General features: G+C 42.9%; 2 protein-coding genes across 2 annotated transcripts in view; both read left to right on the top strand.

The window, feature by feature from the left end:
• LOC309564371 (uncharacterized protein) overlaps positions 1-24,584 on the top strand; it is a gene marked incomplete at its 3' end in the record, with an annotated part of 548,195 nt that overhangs the window by 386,403 nt on the left and 137,208 nt on the right. Inside the window, exon 3 of the mRNA XM_082268998.1 lies at positions 2,844-2,967. Coding sequence (XP_082125124.1) covers positions 2,844-2,967 — 124 coding nt within the window. The remainder of the gene's footprint in view (positions 1-2,843; positions 2,968-24,584) is intronic.
• LOC309563389 (uncharacterized protein) lies at positions 3,334-22,600 on the top strand. Its single transcript, XM_082267783.1, has 7 exons — positions 3,334-3,392; positions 7,498-7,603; positions 11,032-11,628; positions 11,812-12,432; positions 14,817-14,914; positions 17,612-17,720; positions 21,313-22,600. The coding sequence occupies exons 2-7, from the start codon at positions 7,510-7,512 to the stop codon at positions 22,551-22,553; spliced, it is 2,760 nt and encodes a 919-aa protein (XP_082123909.1). The 5' UTR covers positions 3,334-3,392; positions 7,498-7,509; the 3' UTR covers positions 22,554-22,600.

Genomic DNA, 24,584 nt, shown 5'->3' with positions numbered 1-24,584 from the left:
TCATATGTATAGCACTGATTACTGTAGTAATGTCACTGGTACCCCCAAAAGTGTCAAAAATGTCAGTAAGGGGTCCGATCTGTCCGCCGCAATGTCGCAGTCCCGCAAAAAATCGCAGATCACCGCCATTACTAGGGAAAAAAAAAAACAATAAAAATGACATAAATCTTTCCCATAGTTAGGAGACGCAAACCAATCAAGATACGTTTATTGCGATTTTTTTTTTTACCAAAAATATGTAGCAGAAAACAAATTGGCCTAAAATGTTAAAAAATTTTGATATTTAAATTTTTTTTTGGGAATGTTATATAGCAGAATGTGAAAAATATAGTTTTTTTTTCAGAATTGTCGCTGTTTTTTTGTTTATAGCGCAAAAAAATAAAAATCGCAGAGTTGATCAAATACCACCAAAAGAAAGCTCTGTTTGTGGGGAAAAAAGGACATCAATTGCATTTGGGTACAGCGTCGCACGACTGCGCAATTGTCCGTTAAAGTCACGCAGTGCCGAATCGCAAAATATGGCCTGGTCAGGAAGGGGGTAAAATCTTCCGGTCTTAAAGCGGTTAAAAATACGCTCATTGATAATTTTTTTGTCAAAGACATGTAGCTAAATACATTTTGGCCTAAATATATGACAAAAATTGAATATATTGGATATTTTTTAACTGTCAAAGTAGAAAAATATTGTTATTTTTTCAAAATCGTCTCATTTTTTTATTAATATCGCAAAAAATGAAAAGCGCAGAGGTGATCAAATACCACCAAAAGAAAGCTCTGTTTGTGGGAAAAAAAAGGACGTAAATTTCGTTTGGGTACGGCGTTGCATGACCGCGCAATTGTCAGTTAAAAGCGCACAGTGCCGAATCGCAAAAAGTGGCCTGGACGTAAAGCAGGAAAATCCTCCGGTCCTAAAGTGGTTAATATTTGTTACCTTACTTTCAATTGATACTATTTCATTATAATTAGTCTAGAATAATAATAATAATAATATTTTTAACTATTATTAATTATGTCTCCAGCTCACATAGAGAACATCCCTCCCACCTTTCAGCTCTGAGCTGCTCCCTCTCTCTTCTCTATCATCACAATTCTCCCACTTCCGCCCTGTGGCCCACTTCCGCTGTGTGCATTCCACGGCTGCTCAGCCGCTTCCTGGTTGCCATAGTGACGAGCCACTCTAATGCTTTGCGGTATACTGATATAAAACACCGTCTATTTCAGTGCGGAGCTAGAACCACCACTAGGGGGCGAGAGTGTCCCCTGTGATTGCAGAAAGTGTCCTCAATGCAGGAGGGGTGGCAGCCATTTTGTTGTAGACCAAAATAAAAAGAAAAGAGGAGGTTTTTCAGCTCGGGAATCCTCCTGGTGGGGGTGTGCAGCTGGAGAGAGTGTGCCCAGTAAGGAGGAGGTAATACTAATAATAATATTCTTATTATGAGAGAAGGGGGCCCCAGCACTGTGTGTGGATTGGATGGGGGGGATCATGTCACCTCCACTAATCCTCATCTTCCTGCAAGTCCTCTGATGTGTAGCACATAATGCTGGAGATCTCCGCAGGGGCCGGGGCTAATGGCGCTGTGCACGTAAAGCCACGACTTGTGGCTTATAGAAATGAATGGGGAACAGAATCAACGGTGGCTCATGAAATGACAGCAATAAGTAGAATGTTCTGTGAGGCGCGGTTCCTCATTCCAGGACCGTCAGTACCTTTTATGGATGGTCCATTCACCTGGCTTTGAAGGTTCAGGATAACAAGCACCTTGGCTCTTGCTGGTAATGTTGAAAACTGGTCCTCCACCCCAGGACATTATATTTGCCAGTATGGCCATCAGTAGAAGTGGACAACCAAACTGTTAAACCATCAAATGGCTGGAGTCACAACTGATCACATGTGCAGCACCATTGGCAGCTGCAGATCAAACAGAAGCAGATTCCTTGGCTGTAAAGGATAGGAGGGTTTAATTCTGCTTTAAGGCTGTCAGCAGATCGACCTCTAATAACTCAGCAGTGCCTACAAATGGAGAGCATGTGCAGAGCAGGGTGAAACAGTGTATTTAAAACAGTACAGACACTTAATGATGTCCTACATAGCTATACCAGCAAAAGGGGCCAGCCTGAAGTCATCTAGCAGGACTTCATTTTCTGACTAAAGTTCCACTCTAAGGTGAGCTTAATTATATTTATTTTATTGCAGAGTGGGCTTGGCAATACATTGTTTGATTTACATTTGGAATCAGACATACCAAGAGGTGGGAGGATATAGAAGGACACAAGGATCTGTAGAAAGACGTCATGATGGCGAGCCAGCCAGCTCTCACATCACCGGGTAAGAGGAGACTTTCATTTCTTGTATTGAGGATCCCCCTAGATACACACATCCTCCGATCTATGACCATAGTATGTCAGGTTCCAATAAGGTTTCAGGATGTCACAGGTTGTATCTCCATGGAGGAGTGGGAGTATATAGAAGGACACAAGGATCTGTAGAAAGACGTCATGATGGCGAGCCAGCCGGCTCTCACATCACCGGTAAGAGGAGACTTTCATTTCTTATAAAGGAGAGAAAAGTATTGAGGATCCACCTAGATACACCCATCCTCCAATCTATGGCCATAGTATGTTGGGTTCCTATAAGGTGTCAGGATGTCACTGTTTATTTCTCCATGGGGGAGTGGGAGTATATAGAAGGACATAAGGATCTGTAGAAAGACATCATGATGGCGAGCCAGCCAGCCCTCACATCACCGGGTAAGAGGAGACTTTCATTTCTCATAAAGGAGAGAAGAGTATTGAGGATCCCCCTAGATACACACATCCTCTGATCTATAGCCATAGTATGTCAGGTTCCTATAAGGTGTCAGGATGTCACTGTCTATTTCTCCATGGGGGAGTGGGAGTATATAGAAGGACACAAGGACCTCTACAAGGACGTCATAATGGAGAACCGGCCGCCCCTCACATCACCGGGTAAGAGGAGACTTTCATATCTTGTAAAGGAAAGAAGAGTATTGAGGATCCACCTAGATACACACATCCTCTGATATAAAGACATAGAAACAATGGGGGGGGGGGGATTAACAAAAAGTGGTGCCTGCACCACACTTCTAAAATTAGATAAAGGAGCAGATGATGCCCCTAATTAACTATAGGCACACAGTCCCCTTTGTTAATTAGGAGCGATCTTTCCCCTGTTCTATGCTGTGTCTGCAACAGACAAGGCACGGATAGCTGCATACTCCGATTCCTCTGCTTATTGTCACCCGTACAGGGGGCTTCACTCTCATCTTTATTTACAGACACTGGAGAGACCCAAAGAGACATCAAAGCTGAAGAGGAGGAAGAAGAACAAGTGAGGATTAAAGAAGAGGACGTTCCTATGAAGATCAGCACAGGTGATGAATAAACAATAAAAAGTACATTGACAGGTTCTATGTGCTCAGATAATGTTTTGGATGTCTGGTTCCATAGTTCTTATAGTTCTCTATTGAAGGAAGCAAGGGAAGAGCCAGGCCATTACAGATAGTTAGGGAGCAATAATAATTTCTGCCTGTTTTTTTGAGATTCATTACATCTTAAAGATTAAAGTGTATGTAAACCCTGGAAATCAATTACACTTATTTTCTCCCTTATAAACTGTTAAAGCGGAGCTCCACACAAAAGGGGAAGCTCCGCTTGTTTGCTTCCTCCCCCTCTCTGGTGCCACATTTGACACCTTTCGGGGGCGAGCGGGTTTTCGACAGGTACCCGTCCTTACTTTCGGGAGACCTCACTGCAGCGAGATTCCTCAGAAGTTCACCCCCTCCTTCCTCTGCCGCTGGGCCAGTTAGAAAGTGCAGCATGCTTCACACATGCGCAGTAGGGAACCGGCTGTGAAGCCGAAAGGCTTAACTGCCGGTTTCCCTTACTACGAATGGCGGTGGCAGCATCTGAGGGCAGATCATAAAATTAGCTGGGGTGCGGACATCTTGGGATCCATGGACAGGTAAGTCCTAATATTAAAAGTCAGCAGCTACAACATTTTTAGCTGCTGACTTTTAATTTTTTGGTGGCGAGGGGACTCCTCTTTATATATACCATTGCAAGTGTTTTGTTATAGCTTTTTAGTAAGCTAAATAAAAAATAAATGTTGATCCTGCCAGAAATCCAATAAGCCTTTAATTTCCAAGTAGTAAACTGAGAACACAGTTCCTCTTGTGTTACAGACCCAACTGGGACAGAGGCCTTTGGAGGGGACTGCAAGGTAGCCTCTTGCCTACTGACTATGGGCCCTGGCTTTCATGGGGCTCTCTTCTTTGGGAGGTATGTGCCTGGGGAACCTTTGGAGTGGTTTTGCTTCGGATTCGGGTCCATGTCTCCCCCCTGAAACACACAGACTCTGGATACAGATTTGGGGTCTCTGTGCCCAAACCAGCAATGAATGCTTCATCCCCTCTACTAGACTCAGAGACTCAGAATAAATGTTAATTAAATCACCTCAACACAGCCTGATGCTGGTGTGTCTTGCTGTTATGTGTAATTTGTTTATTAAGGTTGTTGTCTTATTGTATAATTCCCCATTGTGTGCCTCCTAGATGTGAATAGCCATTGTTAATTGAGTCACCCATTGTTTCTGTCTGTCTGCTAGTATTGTGTCCGCTTCATCTCGTTACCAAACTATTGTTGGATGTTTATGTTTATGTTAGCTGTCCATTAGATGTACTGTCAGACCGCATTCACACTGAAGCGGCACGACTTCGGGGGCAACTTCACAAGTCGCGTGCACCGCGACTTCGGCGTGACTTTGGCGCGACTTGCACGAACTTCATAAAATGAATGTCTATGCAAGTCGCTCCGAGGTCGCCCCGAAGTAGTACAGGACCCTTTTTCTAAGTCAGAGCGACTTGTGTCGCTCCTATTAGAACGGGTCCTGTAGCACTGCATGGACCGCGACGGACCGCGACTTGTCAGGCTGACAAGTCGCCTGACAAGTTGCGGTAGTGTGAATGGAGACTTAGATTTACTGATATTACTCTTTAAAGTCTGCATTGTTTAGGATAATGTGATCAAGCTCTTACCTGATCTTGTGTGGTATATATTCTGTGTGAATTTACAATAAAGTCAGTTCCAGCTTGCATCTAAGCTAGTGTCCTCTAGTTCGTGGATGCAAGTCTCATCTATAATACCTTGTTCCTGGTTCCAGAGTGGAGGAAGCTGTATCTTGGCGGAGGCACCCAGGCGTGGTGCCAAGCGGTCCGTCACACTTTGCTCCACTGAAATCCCAAATTGGGTTACCTCTGTCACCTACAGAACGCCCCCTCCCCCCTCCCCCCCATGTAATAAAGAGGATGAGGCCTTCAACAGTAAAAACACACTTCCTGTTCCAGAGTGACGACTCTGCAACTGCCATGGTGCTGCACATGTGAGTGCCTTAGGGTGACAACACCGCTCCTCCTTAGAGGCAGCACAGTGAGTGTTGTCACCTTAGGCAGGAAGGGCTTTACTGATCTGATTATCTGTTGAAAATAAAGGAAAACCCATCCAGAAATAAGAAACCAAATACAGTCACCACTTCTAAGGATGGTAGGCTGCAAGACACTTCTGCGCTGGGGTTTACATACACTTTGATCCTTTTACTGCCCTAGACAACAACGGTAGGTTTTACACACATTCCGGTTTCTGTATACAACCCGACTGTCAGGCTTTCAGATGAAAGCAATCCAGGGGCTGTACAGCCCCTGGATTGCTTCTACAGACCCCCAAAATGTGCACCCTGTTCACTGATCTCTACTAGCTAGTAAGAATCCAAAAATTACTTGTATTTTGTCCCTTCTGTTTTGAACTGTCAATTTCCCTTGCTCCTGTGGCTGGTGAATAAGCTAATGGAGCACCATCTGCCCTGTTTGCACATATCATTGCACCTATTAGACTCTATTTGTGTGTTTCCTACAGGTGGATCCAGTAACAGAAATCCCCCAGAGAGATCTCCCCGTCCTCTGTATTCCCGGGACTCCACACAGGAACATCAGGAGATCCCTCAGGAGGATCAGGTATATATCAGATGGTCTGAGACTTTGAAGGAGCAGAGGAGGGATTTTGGTCCACTTTTTTTTTCCAAATCTTCTCTAAATCCTTAAGGTTTCTTGGCTGTCACTAGCAAACTCAAAATATAAGCTCCCTCCATACATTTTTAATAGGATTAAGGTCTGGAGACTGGCTAGGCCACTCCATGACCTTAATGTGCTTCTTCTTGAGCCACTCCTTTTTTGCCTTGGCAGTATGTTTTGGGCCATTGTCATGCTGGAAGACCCATCCAGGACCCATCTTCAGTGTTTTGGCTGAGGGAAGAAGGTTCTCATCCAAGATTTTACAATACATGGCCCCATCCATTGGCCCTTCAACGTGGAAAAGTTGGTCTGTACCTTTAGCAGAGAAACAGCCCCAAAGCATAATGTTTTCACCTCCGTGCTTGACTGTAGTGATGGTGTTCTTAGGGTCATGGTCAGCATTTTTCTTCCTTCAAACACAGAGTGTCCCCCTCCTCAAGAAGGCGCATGTACAGTCATGCCAATGAACATCTAAATGATTTGGAGAAGGTGCTGTGGTCAGATGAGACCAAAACTAAGCTCTTTGGCATTAACTTGACTTGCCGTGTTTAAAGGAAGGAAAATGCTGACTATGACCCTAAGAACACCATCCCTACAGTCATGCATGAAGGTGGAAACATGATGCTTTGGGTGTGTTTTTCTGCTAAAGGTACAGGCCAATTTTGCCACATTGAGGGGGCCAATGGACGGGGCCATGTATTGTAAAGTCTTGGATGAGAACCTTCTTCTCTCAGCCAGAACACTAAAGATGGGTCATGGATGGATCTTCCAGCATGACAATGACCCAAAACATACCGCCAAGGCAACAAAGGAGTGGCTCAAGAAGTAGCACACTAAGGATATGGAGTGGCCTAGCCAGTCTTCAGACCTGAATCCGATAGAAAATTTATGGAGGGAGCTAAAACTTTGAGTTGCCAAGCGACAGCCAAGAAACCTTAAGGATTTCGAGAAGATCTGTAAAGAAGAGTGAACCGAAAATCCCTCCTGAGATGTGAGCAAACCTGGTCACCAACTACAAGAAACCTCTGACCTCTGTGCTTGCCAACAATGGTTTCTCCATCAAGTCCTAAGTCATGTTTTGCTTGGGGATTAAACACTTATTTTACTTACCGAACTGCAACTCCATTTATAGCATTTGTTTTATGTTTTTTTTCTGGATTTTTGGTTGATATTCTGTCTCTATCATTTAAAATACACCTATGATAAAAATTATAGACCCGCCATTTTCTTTGTAAGTGGGCAGATTTACAAAATCTTCAGGGGATCAAAAACATATTTTACCCACTGTATATTTCTTTATTGTCCTTGTGTTTATACACAAGGACAATAAAGTCCCTTTAGACTGTTCTAGCATACAAGACCAAGCGTTGCACAAGAACCTTCTTTATAAGTTGCATTGTGTTGTATTATGCAGGAGGAAAATATAATGAATGATAAAACTGATGTTAAAAAGGAAGACGAACCATATGGGAAAGGTGATCCATGTAAGGAGGAGGACATTTCTCTAGAGATCAGCACAGGTAAGTGAGGGTATGGTACCATATAGCAGTATACAGTATACAGTATAGAGAAAAAACATTCCATGATCGGCAATCCCCACTTTAAAGTTTTACTAAACCCAGGAGCCTGCATTCACTATATCTGGTCTCCCCAGGAGCCTGCAGTCACTATATCTGGTCTCTCCAGGAGCCTGCAGTCACTATATCTGGTCTCCTTAGAAGCCTGCATTCACTATATCTGGTCTCCCCAGGAGCCTGCATTCACTATATCTGGTCTCCCCAGGAGCCTGCATTCACTATATCTGGTCTCCCCAGGAGCCTGCAGTCACTATATCTGGTCTTCCCAGGAGCCTGCAGTCACTATATCTGGTCTCCTTAGAAGCCTGCATTCACTATATCTGGTCTCCCCAGGAGCCTGCATTCACTATATCTGGTCTCCCCAGGAGCCTGCAGTCACTATATCTGGTCTTCCCAGGAGCCTGCAGTCACTATATCTGGTCTTCCCAGGAGCCTGCAGTCACTATATCTGGTCTCCCCAGGAGCCTGCAGTCACTATATCTGGTCTCCCCAGGAGCCTGCAATCACTATATCTGGTCTCCCTAGGAGCCTGCAGTCACTATATCTGGTCTCCTTAGGAGCCTGCATTCACTATATCTGATCTCCCCAGGAGCCTGCATTCACTATATCTGGTCTCCCCATGAGTCTGCAGTCACTATATTTGCTCTCCCCAGGAGCCTGCATTCACTATATCTGGTCTCCCGAGGAGCCTGCATTCACTATATCTGGTCTCCCGAGGAGCCTGCATTCACTATATCTGGTCTCCTTAGGAGCCTGCATTCACTTTATCTGCTCTCCCCAGGAGCCTGCATTCACTATATCTGGTCTCCCGAGGAGCCTGCATTCACTATATCTGCTCTCCCCAGGAGCCTGCATTCACTATATCTGGTCTCCCGAGGAGCCTGCATTCACTATATCTGGTCTCCTTAGGAGCCTGCATTCACTATATCTGATCTCCCCAGGAGCCTGCATTCACTATATCTGATCTCCCCAGGAGCCTGCATTCACTATATCTGGTCTCCTTAGGAGCTTGCATTCACTATATCTGATCTCCCCAGGAGCCTACAGTCACTATATCTGATTTTCCCAGGAGCCTGCATTCACTATATCTGGTCTCCCCACAGTACACAGAACATGGAAATGAAATCATTTTAGTTAATATAAACTGCTAAATACATTTTCTTATCAGCAGTATATAGCAGTCTTGTGACTTCTATCAGTTACTGGTTAAAGCTTGTAGCAGGAGTATTCATTCAGCACTGACTGTCCTATCAGGTTGTAGGAGCCCTGACCCTCTGTCTGGACAGTGTTTATTGATCACATGCACTCTCCAAAAAAAAAAAAATCTCTCTAGCAATACACACCAAACTGAGCACGTGCAGAGTGTCCCCAAGGCTCTGTACTATCAGGGGATCAGAGAAGACAGGCTCAAACAGCCTTTTTACACAATGCAGAGGATAAAGGTTCCAACGTGAGTATAACAAGCATGCTTTACTGCATATACAGACTGATTTTACTGTTGTGGGTTTAGTAACACTTTAAGGTCAGCTTCACATCTTTGTGGTGCATGTGTGTTGAGTTCAGGCAACCTATGCCAACGCTCCACAACAGAGAAAAAAACGCACCTGCACTATTTTCCTGACGCACCCTGCCTCAGACTGGAAGGCAGGTTCATTCAAAGTGAATGAGGCTGCAACGCACAATTGCGCGCATGGTGCTTTAACCACTTCAGCTCTGGAAAACTTAAACCCCTCCCCCTTCATGACCAGGTCATTTTTTGTGATATGGAACTGCGTTACTTTAACTGACAATTGCGCTGTCATGCGACGCTGTACCCAAATAAAATTTGTCCTTTTTTCCCCCACAAATAGAGCTTTCTTTTGGTGGTATTTGATCACTTCTGCCTGTTTTCTTTTTTTTTCTCGCTAAAAACAATATCAATCGACAATTTTGAAAAAAAAAATATATATTTTTTTTACTTTCTGCTATAAAACATATCCAATAAAAGAAATGTAAAAAAAATCTAATTTCTTTATAACTTTAGGCTACTATATAATCTGCTACATCTATTTGCTAAAAAATAAATCACAATAAGTGTATATTGATTGGTTCGCACAAAAAGTTATAGCATCCACAAACTATGGGATATATTTATTAAATTTTTATTTATTTTTATTTTTGTACTAGTAATGGCGGTGATCAGCGATTTATAGTGGGACTGCGATATTGGAGTGGGCAGTTTGGACACTTTCTGACACTTTTGAACCTTTTTTGGGAACCAGTGACACCAATATAGTGATCAGTGCTAAAAATATGCCACTGTACTAATGACACTGGCTGGGAAGGGGTTTACATCAGGGTTGATCAAAGGGTTAAATGTGTGCCTGTGACAGAACCGGTGCACAATGTGCTTGCGTTCTTCCGTCAGTATACGGATTCCTCCAATCTGAACATAGATATTAGATATTGTAGCCGCCCCATATAAAACTAGCCAAGAGCTTGTATAGATCTGGAACCTTTATTGAGTAAACTCACACCGAATATATACCTCATCAGGTCAGGTAAGCCTGATCACATTATCATATGCAGATGAAATTGTATACAGAAACATAATTAACTTGAGCTAATTACCTAGCCATCTGGACAGAAACAATATGTGAACGGAAATGCAGACCTAGACAATGTTATCATAAACATGTTAATTAACTCAGCACTGCAACAAGGCTAAAACCAAGCGCATTACACATTATCCTAAGCATAAACACAGAACCCACAGTAGACAATAGGTGAGTAAACCAGCACAATCAGCAATGTGCCTTTAACATGGATCCTAGGCCTAGAGTCCCAGAATCTTCATATATTCCTTGAGATATATTGTTGACAAATATTACTGTCCCATTTGAGTAATCCAAACCATATTCTCAGTGTCCATTAAGTCCATAATTTTCTTGGCCACCCTGTGTCCCTAACAGACACAGGGTGACTTACACATAAGAGGGGCCTAGGGGGCTGAGAGAGGGATTTCCCAACCTCTCTTAGGTAAGCTGTGCTCCACGGGCCCCCCAACCAAATTGACTCCCATCGCAGTGCCTAGCTGGTGTTTTAGGGTAGTGTGGGAGGTGTTTTTACTAGGGGAAGGCATAGATCCGTGTCCCTGCTTTTCAGGAACACAGGATCCATGCTTTACTGACAGAACAGCGATTTGCTGGTGAAGAGAAGGATTGGGTGAGAAAACGGATTTCTCCTCTTCCCCTAGACAAAATGAGCAGTTGACCTGTCCACTGCTTGGGGAATAATTTTTTTGCCCGGAGTTGGGCTTTAAGGTTTTTCCTGCTGTTAAAATAAGCATTTGTTTTTAAACATTCTGATATAACTTTGTTAATTTCTTCTAGATGAAGGACACAACAGGACTACATGGGGCAAATGTCCCATTAAGGCTTTAGAAGGAAAAAAAGAAAATGGTGACATTCCAGCAAAGGCTTCAGAAGAAAACCATTCCGTAACCCCGAATCTCCATCCTTTACATCTTACAGCAGATCTGTCATCTGATCCCTCAACACATGGGGGGAATTTTCCTGAACACTCACCTCCCCTCACACCTTACACGAATCATAGAGAAAATGAAGCCTTCTCGTGTTCTAAATGGGGCAGATGTTTTACCCAGCAGGAGGACTTCACCTCCCACCAGAGGAGTGACGAGTGGGACGAACCATATTCATGTCCTGAGTGTGGTGAACGTTTTACCCAGAGGGAGGACCTCACCTCCCACCAGGGAAGTCACAAGAGGGACAAACCATATTTATGTTCTGAGTGTGGTGAACGTTTTACCCAGATGGAGGACCTCACCTCCCACCAGGGAAGTCACAAGAGGGACAAACCATATTTATGTTCTGAGTGTGGGGAACGTTTTACCCAGATAGAGGACCTCACCTCCCACCAGAGAAGTCACAAGAGGGACAAGCCATATTCATGTTCTGATTGTGGGAAAAGTTTTTCTATGAAAAAAAAACTGGATAGACATCAGAAAACTCATTTGGCTCACAAGCCAAATTTATGTTCTAAATGTGGTAAAAGTTTTTCTGAAAGGTGGGAACTGGTCAAACACCAGAGAACTCACTCGGAAAAGAAACCATTTTCCTGTTCGTTATGCGGGCAATCTTTTTTTCAAAAAGAATATCTTCTCTCACATCAGATGATTCACACGGGAGAGAAGCCGTTCTCGTGTTCCGAATGTGGGAAACGTTACGTGGATAGATCGCGTCTTAACAAGCACCTGAGAACTCACTCGGGAGAGAAGCCATATTCATGTCCAGAATGTGGGAAATGTTTTTTTAACAAGTCGGGTTTCAATTACCATCAGAAAACTCACACGGGGGTGAAGCCATTTTCATGTTTGGATTGCGGGAAGTGTTTCTACCAAAAATCCAAGCTTCTTTTGCATCAGCGATCTCACACAGGGGAGAAGCCGTATTCGTGTCCCGAATGTGGGAAATGTTTTTCCCTCCGAGGACAACTTATCGCCCACCAGAAAACTCACACAGGGGAGAAGCCTTTTTCGTGTTCGGAATGCGGGAAGTGTTTTTATCAAAATGCCAAACTTGTTTTACACCAGAGAACGCACACCGGGGAGAAGCCATATTCTTGTTCTGACTGTGGGAGACGTTTTTCCGAGAAATCCGCTCTTACCAAACATGGTCGAGTCCACACGGGGGAAAAGCCGTTTTCATGTTCTGAATGTGGGATAAGTTTTGCTCGAAAAAGGAGTCTAGTTAAACACATGAGTCTTCACGAAGGTGAGGAGGTGTGTGGAATGTGGTCAATGTTTTTTTTATCCAGAAATAAAAGTCTGACTCGGTTTTGGATGGAGTTGGGAGTTCTGCTTGGTTTTAACCACTTCAGCCCCCGGCAATATCTGACACTTCTCACATATAGGACAACACATAGGAAAATGGGACAAAGTACTACATGCACTTTGTCCTCTGGGGGACCGAACACAATAAAAAACTAGGTGAGACTTCTTTGTTAACCACTTGACCTCCAGAAGGTTTTACCCCTTCGTGACCAGGGCATTTTTTGATATTCACCACTGTGCTACGTTAACTGGGAATTGCTCAGTCATGTAACACTGTACCCAAATGAAATTTATATCATATTTTTTACACAAATAGAGCTTTCTTTTGATGGTATTTAATCACCGATGGGTTTTTCATTCATTTCTGTATAAACTAAAATAATACAGAAAATGTAAAAATAAAAAATAAAATTTTTTTCTTGGTTTCTGTTTTAAAATTTTGCAAACAAATTAAAAAAATAAACAGTCTTTTATTCAAATTTTAACCACTTTACGTCTGCCTGCAGTAATATTACTGCGGCAAAGTGGCTTGTTATCGTCTGACGACGTAGTACTATGTCGTCAGACACTCCCCTTTCTCGGCGGCACGCGCGCGCCCGCCTGGAGACTCGCTCCCGCTGTATTCAGTCACAGCGGGAGTCGGGCCAGGGGAGGAGCAGCGGCGATTGCCGCTGCTTTTCCCCGATCGTCGGGGATCTAGTGTGGAGATCCGCCTGCTTGTGTAAACACAAGCGGGCGGATCTCCTAAGTGACAGGCAGGGTCAGATTGCAGAGTTCAGCATAGCTGAACCCTGGATCTGTCCTTGTGTCACACAGTCACCTCCCCCCACACATGTCAGTAAGCACCAGGCATACATTAACCCCTCCCTCTCCAATAAAATCAACCTCTTCCCTGCCAGTGTAATTATTACAGTAACAGTGCATATATATAGCACTGATTACTGTAGTAATGTCACTGGTACCCCCAAAAATGTCAGTCAAGGGTCCGATCTGTCTGCCGCAATGTCGCAGTCCCGCAAAAAAAAATCACAGATCGCCGCCATTACGCGTTAAAAAAAAAAACACCAAAAATGACAGAAATCTTTCCCTTTGTTAGTAAACGCAATAACTTTTGCGCAAACCAATCAAAATACGCTTATTGTGAATTTTTTTACCAAACATAGGTAGCAGAAAACAAATTGGCCAAAAATGTAAAAAAATTTTGATTTTTACATATTTTTGGGGGGAATTTCATATAAAAAAATGTGAAAAATATTGTTGTTTTTTCAAAATTTACGCTCTTTTTTTGTTTATAGCGCAAAAAGTAAAAATCGCACAGGTGATCAAATACCACCAAAAGAAAGCTGTGTTTGTGGGAAAAAAAGGACATCAATTTCGTTTGGGTACGGCGTCGCACGACCGCGCAATTGTCAGTTAAAGTCGCACAGCGCCGAATCGCAAAAAGTGGCCCAGACTTAAGACAGCAAAATCCTCCGGTGGTAAAGTGGTTAAAATTTTTTTACTATTTTTTTTTTTTACATAGTGACACTGTACTACTCCTGGAGGGGGGATGAACAGGGATTTTTTTTTTATTACACTGTTATTGGTTATACCAGTGATGGTCACTGTTATATGCAATAGTTTTAACTGCCAAAAATGGCTTTTAATTATGACAGCTTGCTTACTATTGTGATGCTGTGATTGGCTAATCACATGATACAGGATGCTGTGATTGGCCTAGGTACCATGTGAATGCTATGGGCCAATCACAGCATCACAATAGTAAGCAAACTGTCATGAAAGAAAGCCATTCATGACAGTTTTACGTACATGTAATTATGTAATCCAATGATTGGTCACAGTGATCACATGATACCCTGGCTGCTCACAGTGAGTGGGTATACAGCATTGTGATCCGTGGTGTCACGTTATTGCGCCGCTGGGGTGCGCCAGTGCTAAGCGACATACCAGTACATCGCTTAGCTTGCAGCTGCTGCCTGTCTATAGGAAATGAAATGTGGGTAGAGGGGCAAGTGGTTAAATACTGTGGTGAAAGGATTAGGTAAGAGAGTGCCAATCCAGAAATGTAGGTCCAGAACAATTTTATTTGTCATCTCATTTGGTAGAAATCGCCAATGCATTTTGGGGTCCAAGAGACCCCCTTCATCAGGGCTATAAAATAAGGGACACGTAGAAAACGCAGCCAGTTGACAAATACGCTTGGAGTCCAAATTTAATTCATAACCTGTCATTGCTTCATCATGTGAATGGGTCTTATTGTGCAAAATACAGTCTTGGCGAATATTTTATAATACATTTCTGTGAATTCATGTTAATTCCTTCAAGGTGAACCCAGTAACCAAAACCCACCAGAGAGATGTGCTAGTCCAGTGAGTTCTCAGGGTTCCGCACAGGAAGTTCACAAGATCCCTCAAGGTCATCAGGTAGGTGGAACGGAGGGTCTTAAAAACTAAAGCCAACAGTTTAACATTTTTTTTTTTTTTGGTTTGTGGTAGAGTAAGGATGGGTTAAAACCCCATTGTAACAGAGCTACGACCCACACTGTGTTTGTGGTCTTCCATCAGTATATAGCTTCCTTGCAGTCATGAACATATATACCAGACTTTCCCAGCTGCCCTCATACAAAGCTAGCCAACAACTTAGCTTGTACTGGAATCACTCTTTATTGAACAGTCACACAGAATTTATATACAGCATGGACCTCCCTCTCCTGATCATATTACCACACACAGGTCAGGGGGTGCCTGATTACATTATCATATGCAGATGAAATTGTATACAGAATTAACCTGAACTAATTATCTAGCCAACTGGACAGAACAATGTGGGCTCATTAACATTTAACAATGGGACAGGAAGTCTTAACACAATCCACATTCCACCTCAATAGATAGACAATAGGACAAGACTGCCAATGATAGTCTGTCCGTCTCCTACTTTGAAGCACATGGAATACACATCTACGTATTGCTATGATTATTTAGGAGTCAGGCTTCATGGCAACAGACTATAGGTCTCACAGTGTAAAGTGGGATTAAATCTTCAAATGTCTTGAGAGATATTGCTGACGAATATTACTGTCCTACTTGAAGCAATCTAAACCATTAAGTATCTGTCTTTCACTCCCAGTGACGGTGAGTACCGTCACACCCCTGTCAGTTTTTTTTTCAACCATCTGTGTCCCATTGGGGACATTTCTCTTAACCACTTCACTTCCGGAAGGTTTTACCTCCTTCATGACCAGGGCAGTTTTTGCTATTCAGCACTGCACTACTTTAACTTGCAATTGCGCGCTCATGCAACACTGTACAAAAATGAAATTTATATATTTTTTTTTTCACACAGAGCTTTCTTTTGGTGGTATTTGATCAACACTGGGTTATTTTCATTTTTCATTATATTAACGAAAAATGCCTGACAATTAAAAAAAAAAAAAATATATATATATATATATATATAAATAATGTATAAATATATATATATATATAAATATATATATTTACTTTTTTATTTTCTTACTTTTATTTTTTTTTCTACTTTATGTTATAACACATATTCAATAAAAAAAATAAAATAAAAATAATATTTCTTTATAAATTTAAACTAAAATGTATTCAGTTACATGTCTTTGGTAAAAAAAAAAAATCTCAATAAGTGTTTATTGATTGGTTTGTGTGAGGGCTGGTTCACACCACAAAAATGCACTCCAGATCCGTTCTGGATGCGTTTCTGCATGCGTAATTTTAACACATTTTTGACGCGTTCTGGTGCATTTTTGATGCAGTTCAAGATGCATTCCAGATGCTTTTTTTTCTTCTTTTTTTTTTTTAATCATTTTATTGGGATCAGGTGCATTTTTGATGCCTTGCAGTAAATTCCAGTGCGTTTTTAATGTGCTTGACTGCATTCCAGTGCAGGAAAAAATTGCAGCATATTCTCCTTTTTTTTTTTTTTTTTTTCTAGAACTGTAACACCCCGGAACTGACAGCACTGGTGTGAACTATGCCATTGGAAACCATATAACCTACTTTCCATACGTTTTTGATAGTGAAAAATGCACTGGGCTGCGTGTGGTGTGAACTGGCCCTGAAAGTTATAGCGTCTACAAACTATGTTTTTTTTTTTATTTTTTAGTATATGAACAAAAAAGACAGATAATTTCGTAAAAAAAAAAAAATAAAAAATCTATATATATATATATATATATATATATATATATATATATATATATATATATATATATATATATATATATATATATATATATATATATATATATGTGTGTGTGTGTGCGTGTATATATAATTATATATATCTATCTATATATATAATTATATATATATATATATATATATATATATATATATATATATATATATATATATATATATATATATATATATATATATATATATATATATATATATATATATATCTATATCTATATATCTATCTATATATTGATATATATTAATATATATCTATATATAGATATATAGATAGATATAGATATATCTATATAGAGATTGATATAGATATATCTATATATATATATATATATATATATATATATATATATATATATATATATATATATATATAGATAGATAGATAGAGATATATATATATATATATATATATATATATATATATAAATTTATGAAGAAATTGTATTTATTTATTTTTTTATTGGATATGTTTTATAACCGAAAATAGAAAAAAAAAATATATATATATATATATATATATTATTTTTTTTTCTACTTTCTAACATATCCAATAAAAAAATAAATAAATACAATTTCTTCACCAAAATATATTCTGCTACATGTCTTTAGTTAAAAAATAATCCCAATGAGTGTATATTGATTGGTTTGTGTGAAAGTTATTGACTTCATAAATAGACTTCTAAGATATCTTTAAATTGGGTGATATCCCTAAAAAGTGGTTCAGATGCTCCAAGGGGAGGTAAATTGGACCTACCTATCATGCAGCCGTCAGTTCTTAGTGTCCACCGTAAGCACTGAACATCAAAAACTCTGAAATTGTTCAAGCACACAAAACTGCATTTACTCCCAAATCTCCCGATTTATCTTTTGTATCGTTTTCTTTTGGGGCAGGGTGAAGATGTGATTGTTGTTAAAGTGGAAATGAAGGAAGAAGCAGAGGAGCTGTATGTGATGGGTGATGAGTCATTTAGAAAGGAAATCCCTCCAGAGATCAGCACAGGTGAGTATTAATGTAATAGCCCCTTCTGTCCATCTGCCCGCATTGCATAGTGAAGCACAGAGACCCAGTGATGACATCACTGGGTTTAAAATAGAGTGTGCAGTGAAAAATCTGTATTTTTGATAGAAAATTACTTAAAACCCCCCAAACATTTAGGCTCCGTTCACATGTAGGCATTTTGGGGTGTTTTGGGGGCGTTTTTCTACTCTAGGATCAGCTCTCAAAACGCCCAACAAGACAAATCCTATTTATTTCAATGGCTCCTGTTCACATCTGAGCATTTTGACGCCGTGAGCAAAACGCCCAAAGCTCAAAAAAGTACATGAGCTTCTTTTTGGGCAGATTACAGGCGTTTTCCATTGGTCTCTATTCAATCTAAAAACGCCTGCACAAAAAACGCCTGCAAAAACGCCCATAAAAACGCCTGAAAAAACGCCCATAAAAACACCTGTAATAGCAACGCCAAGATGTGAACGTAGCCTTAATTTTTTTTAACCACTTCAGCTCCGGAAGGTTTTACCCCCTTAATGACCAGGCCATTTTTTGCGATTCGCCACTGCATTACTTTAACAATTGCGCGGTCGTGCGATGATGTACCCAAATACAATTTTTTAATTTTGCGCTATAAACAAAAAAAAAGCAACAATTTTGAAAAAAAAAACACAATATTTTTTTTACTTTCTGCTATAAAACATTCCCAATGAAAAAATTTAAAAATCAAATTTTTTTCATCATTTTAGGCCAATTTGTATTCTGCTACATATTTTTGGTAAAAAAAAGAAATCCCAAAAAGCTTATATTGATTGGTTTGCGCAAAAGTTATCGCGTTTACAAACTATGGGATCGATTTTTGGACTTTTTTTTTATTGGTTGTTTTTATTAGTAATGGCGGCAATCAGCGATTTTTAGCGGGACTTCGACATTGCAAATCTGACACTCGGTGACACTTTTTGGGGACCAGTGACACCAATACTGTAATCAGTGCTAAATATTATGCACTGTTACTGTATAAATGACACTGGCAGGGAAGGGGTTAATACTGGGGGTGATAAAGGGGTTAAGTGTGAGCCTAATTGTGCTTACTAAGTGTGGGGGGGGAGGGCTCTGTGACAGGCACACAGAGATCGGTGATTCAGCTTAGCTGAGGCACACAATCTCATTGTGCCTGTCTGACTCCGGTCTGGCTCCCACTGTGTCTAATCACAGCAGGAGCGTGGCTCCGCCGCTGTAGTAAGACATTGACAATTAGACGTTATTATGTGCCGCCGGGACCATATGCACATAATGACGTAGATGCGCTGTCTAAGTACAGCAGGAGCGTGGCTCCGCCGCTGTAATAAGACATTGACAATTAGACGTGATTATGTGCCGCCGAGACCGCGTGCTCAGAATCACGTAGATCCACCGTGTATAATTACAGCGGGTGCGTGGCCCCGCCGCTGTAATAAGACATTGACAATTAGACGTGATTATGTGCCGCCGAGACCGCGTGCACATAATCAGGTAGATCCACTGTGTATAATTACAGCGGGAGCGTGGCTCCACCGCTGTAATTAGACATTGACAGTTAGACGTGATTATGTGCCGCCGAGAACGCGTGCACATAATCAGGTAGATGCGCTGTCTAATTACAGAGGGAGCGTGGCTCCGCCGCTGTAATTAGACATTGACAGTTAGACGTGATTATGTGCCGCCGAGACCGCGTGCTCAGAATCACGTAGATCCACCGCGTATAATTACAGCAGGAGCGTGGCTCTGCCGCTGTAGTAAGACATTGACAATTAGACGTGATTATGTGCCGCCAGGACCACATGCACATAATCACGTAGATGCGCTGTCTAATTACAGCAGGAGCGTGGCTCCGCCGCTGTAGTAAGACATTGACAATTAGACGTGATTATGTGCCGCCGAGACCGCGTGCTCAGAATCACGTAGATCCACCGTGTATAAATACAGCGGGTGCGTGGCCCCGCCGCTGTAATAAGACATTGACAATTAGACGTGATTATGTGCCGCCGAAACCGCGTGCACATAATCAGGTAGATCCACTGTGTATAATTACAGCGGGAGCGTGGCTCCGCCGCTGTAATTAGACATTGACAGTTAGACGTGATTATGTGCCGCCGAGACCGCGTGCACATAATCAGGTAGATGCGCTGTCTAATTACAGCGGGAGCGTTGCTCCGCCGCTGTAATTAGACATTGACAATTAGACGTGATTATGTGCCGCCGAGACCGCGTGCTCAGAATCACATAGATCCACCGCGTATAATTACAGCGGGAGCGTGGCTCTGCCGCTGTAATTAGACATTGACAGTTAGACGTGATTATGTGCCGCCGAGACCGCGTGCACATAATCACGTAGAAGCACTGTCTAATTACAGCGGGAGCGTTCCTCCGCCGCTGTAATAAGACATTGACAATTAGACGTGATTATGTGCTGCCGGGACCACGTGCACATAATCACGTAGATGCGCTGTCTAATTACAGCGGGAGCGTGGCTCCACCGCTGTAATTAGACATTGACAGTTAGACGTGATTATGTGCCGCCGAGACCGCGTGCACATAATCAGGTAGATCCACTGTGTATAATTACAGCGGGTGCGTGGCTCTGCCACTGTAATAAGACATTGACAATTAGACATGATAATGTGCCGCTGAGACCGCGTGCACATAATCAGGTAGATCCACTGTGTATAATTACAGCGGGAGAGTGGCTCCGCCTCCTCCGCTGTTCTGTCCTCCTCTCTGCTACAACAATGAGGGGGGAAGGGGGGGCGTGCAGCAGCTGCAGGAGGGGTGTGAGGGCCATATAAAATGGCCCGCAGGCCCCGGGCCTTGTGTGCCCTAGAGAATAAATTGGTGGGTGTTGCAATTTTATATGTGGAACGGTATTTGCGCAGCATTTTTTCAAGCGCAATTTAAAAAAACAAAAAACACTTTAATAAATTTTAATGCACAAATTATGATACATAGTTGTTTGGTAAAATATAAAAAATTATGTTACGCTGAGTAAATAGATACCAAACATGTCACACTTTAACAGCTTTCGGACCGCCCGCCGCAGAAATACTGCGGCAGGCTGGCCCTCCTGCGCGAACCGCTGTAGGTATACGTCGGTCGCGCGCCTGCAGCTAGGGGGTGAGCGCGTGCCGCCGGCGGTGTACTCCCGCCCCCACTTGGCAGCGGGAACTCCGATGCATGGGGCAGGCGGCTCCGATTGCTGCCTGCCACCTGGAATCGTTCCCCGCTGAGAGAGAAGGATGGTCAGATGTTGTAAACACAGCTGACCGTTCTTCTCTCTGGAATGATCACAGAGCTCCTGTGATCCTATATAGAAGTACAGCACACAAGAACAGAGCTGAGGCGGTCAATCACAGGCTGCGTGCTAGAGATCCCTCCTCTGTCACCTTTTTTCTCTTGGTGTCAGGGAAAACTTGTCAGAAGTGATTCATGCAGATATAGGAAGCAGCAGACAGAAATGATACATAGTGCTCTGGATTGAGATAGGTATACACTATAGAGGGATATGCTTTGTTCATATTTCATGTCTGAGGTTTCTAACCACTTTAAATGTTTTTATTTAATCCAGAGGGAAGACACGGCAGTACTAAGCAAGGCGTTGATCGTACCGTGATCCCTCCAAATGGTAAATTAGATGACAATTATGAGACAAAATCTTATTCTTCAAAAGAAGACACCGTGACTCCAGCTGTTCCCATCAAAAGATTATCACTTATTCATGCAAGGAGTCCCGCACCTCATAGAACCCATCACATAGGCCGCAGACAGGGTAAGACCTTCCCGTGTTCTGAGTGTGGCCAATGTTTTACACGGAGGGTGGACCTCACTTCACACCGGAAGAGTCACAAAAGGCAGAAGACCTATCCCTGTGCAGAGTGCGGGAAATGTTATTTCGAAAAACAGCAATTTACCAGACACCAGAGAACTCACACCGGAGAGAAGCCGTATCCCTGTTTGGAGTGCGGGAAGCGCTTTACTGAAAGATGTATTCTCGCTAAGCATCAAAGAACTCACTCCGGCGAGAGGCCTTTTTCGTGTTCAGAATGCGAGAGAAGCTTTTTCCATAGAAGAAATCTGATTGTACACATGAAGACCCACACCGGGGAAAAGCCGTTTTCATGTTTGGAGTGCGGGAAGTGCTTTGCCCAGAAAACGACTCTGATCAACCACGAAAAAGTTCACACGGGAGAAAAGCCGTACGCATGCACCGAATGCGGGAAAAGTTTCTCGCACAAATTATCTCTTGCCGCCCATAAAAAAGTGCACACGGGGGAGAAACCATTTTCATGCAGTGTGTGCGGGAAGTGTTTTTCGCACAAGTCATCTTTTATCGTACATGGCAAAATCCACACGGGGGAGAAGCCGTATTCGTGTACTGAATGTGGGAAGTGTTTTTCCTGTAAATCATCTCTTAACACTCATATAAAAATCCACACTGGGGAGAAGCCGCACTCCTGCTCAGAGTGTGGGAAATGTTTTTCTCAGAAAGCTCAACTCATCATGCATGAGAGGACTCACACCGGGGTAAAGCCTTATTCGTGCTCGGAGTGTGGGAAGTGTTTTGCCGTTAGATCGAATCTTGTGGCCCATGAAAAAATTCACAGCGGGGAGAAGCCCTATTCATGTCCAGAGTGCGGCAAATGTTTTTCCGAAAAGTCATACCTTACGACCCATGAAAAAGTCCACACGGGGGAGAAGCCATATTGGTGCTCTGACTGCAGGAAAGGATTCACAAAAAAATCCTTCTTTGTGTCTCATCTCAGTTCCCACAGGGTTCAAAAACTTCTTGTGTCAGGAGCAGGAAGTTGAGTCCTGGGTCCAGTATGGATGCTGAAAAGTAGGACAAATACACCCAAATGGTCAGCCCCAACCCAAGCTTCTTTTGACCCTCTCTCACGTTATGAATGTCTATCTATCCAAGCCTTGCTCTCCCACCTGAAGGCCAGGCCCTTGTGACTAGCAAAGCTCCTCGTACTGTTGAGCCTCCTCCTGCCATCTACATTTCCTATTAGACAGTAAGGCAGCCCATCACAGTAATGGGCCAACTGAAACATGTATGAGGCTGATGGGGTGGACAAGCTTCGAACTGTAACGGGACAGGTTTCATCTAGTGCCCAGGGCAAGGAGACGGAACTGTGCCACCTCCCTCACTTTTAATGCATGCCGTAGAATGAGTTTTTCTGCCCGGTGTCCATTCTCTGCCTCGTTGCTCCACTGTGACCAGGGCAGCTGCACCTCCTGCCCACCCCTTGTCCCGGCCCTGGCTTCAACACTACAAGGAAGTGTCTGACCCTTACTTGCCACAAAGGCTTTGCCATTTGGATATGCCACAATCTAGTAAATACCCTTTGGGTATACCACCCTTGTGACTGGCAAAGACCCTCTCTCAGGTTATTAATGTCTTTCTATGTATTCCAATCACAGAGACAGGAAGTGAGGTAAAATGTCCTCTCTTTAGGGCCCCAGACACCATAAAAATTTTAAAACCCTCCAAGCCTTGCTCTCCCACCTGAAGGCCAGGCCCTTGTGACTAGCAAAGCTCCTCGTACTGTTGAGCCTTCTCCTGCCGTCTACACTTCCTACTGGCCAGTAAGGCAGCCCATCACAGTAATGGGCCAACCGAAACATGTATGAGGCTGATGGGGTGGACAAGCTTCGAACTGTAACGGGACAGGTTTCATCTAGTGCCCAGGGCAAGGATACGGAACTGTGCCACCTCCCCCACTTTTAATGCATGCCGTAGAATGGGTTTTTCTGCCCTGTGTTCATTCTCTGTCGCCTTGCTCCACTGTGACCAGGGCAGCTGCACCTCCTGCCCACCCCTGGCTTCAGCACTACCAGGAAGTGTCTGACCCTTACCTGTCACACAGGCTTTGGCATTTGGCTATGCCACAATTGAGTAAATACCCTTTGGGCATACTGCCCTGGTGACTGGCAAAACTCCTCGTACTTTTGAGCCCCCTTCTGCCAACTACACTTCCTATTGGCCAGTAAGGCAGCCCATCACAGTAATGGGCCAACCGAAACATGTATGAGGTTAATGGGGTGGACAAGCTTCAAACAGTGCCCAGACAGGATCGTGTAGCGCCCAGGGCAAGGATGCGGAACTGCGCCCCCTCCCTCACTTTTGCCGTAGATTGGGTTTTTTCTGCCCTGTGTCCATTCTCTGCCCACTTGCTCCACTGTGCCCAGGGCAGCTGCTCTTCCTGCCCACCCCTTATCCTGACTCTGGCTTCGACACAGCTAGAAATTGTCTGAACTTTACCGGCCACAAAGGCTTGGCATTTGGGTATACCAGCAAGGGTATATACATACAAAGGATACCACACTGACCAGTCCCCTGACCCACTCACCAACCACGGGTGCTGACTCAGCAAGATCCATTCATTCTTCCCGGGTATACTGCGCTCAGACGAAGAAAGCTGCACATCCGTTACATCTAGGGTGGCACCAATAAAGTTTTTTTTATCAGAGAGTATGGGTATCGATACTTTCAGTCGAGTACTTGCCAATACCAAGTACCGATCCTTTGCGGTGTGATTTGCATCAATATCCCAATAAATTGGCGCAATTCACACTGGAAAGAATTGCATGTGATATGAACAGGAATGCAGTACGACTCCTGTCTGAATCGCATGCAATTTCCCCCACTGCTCCTGTGTATGTGTATTCCTTGCAGTGTGATTTGCACCCATTTATTTTGTATTGACACAAATCGCACCACAAAGTATCGGTTTTGTTATCCGGAGCATTTGGGCGAGTACCGATACTTGTGCAAATGCTTGGCAAATGCTCCCGAGATGGACTATGAGATGTGTAGTGTGTATGGAGCAGTGCACA

Source organism: Pelophylax lessonae (genome assembly GCF_965119305.1).
Source record: "Pelophylax lessonae genome assembly, chromosome: 9".
Lineage (NCBI taxonomy): Eukaryota > Metazoa > Chordata > Amphibia > Anura > Ranidae > Pelophylax > Pelophylax lessonae.
This window is presented reverse-complemented; position numbering and strand designations above follow the sequence as displayed.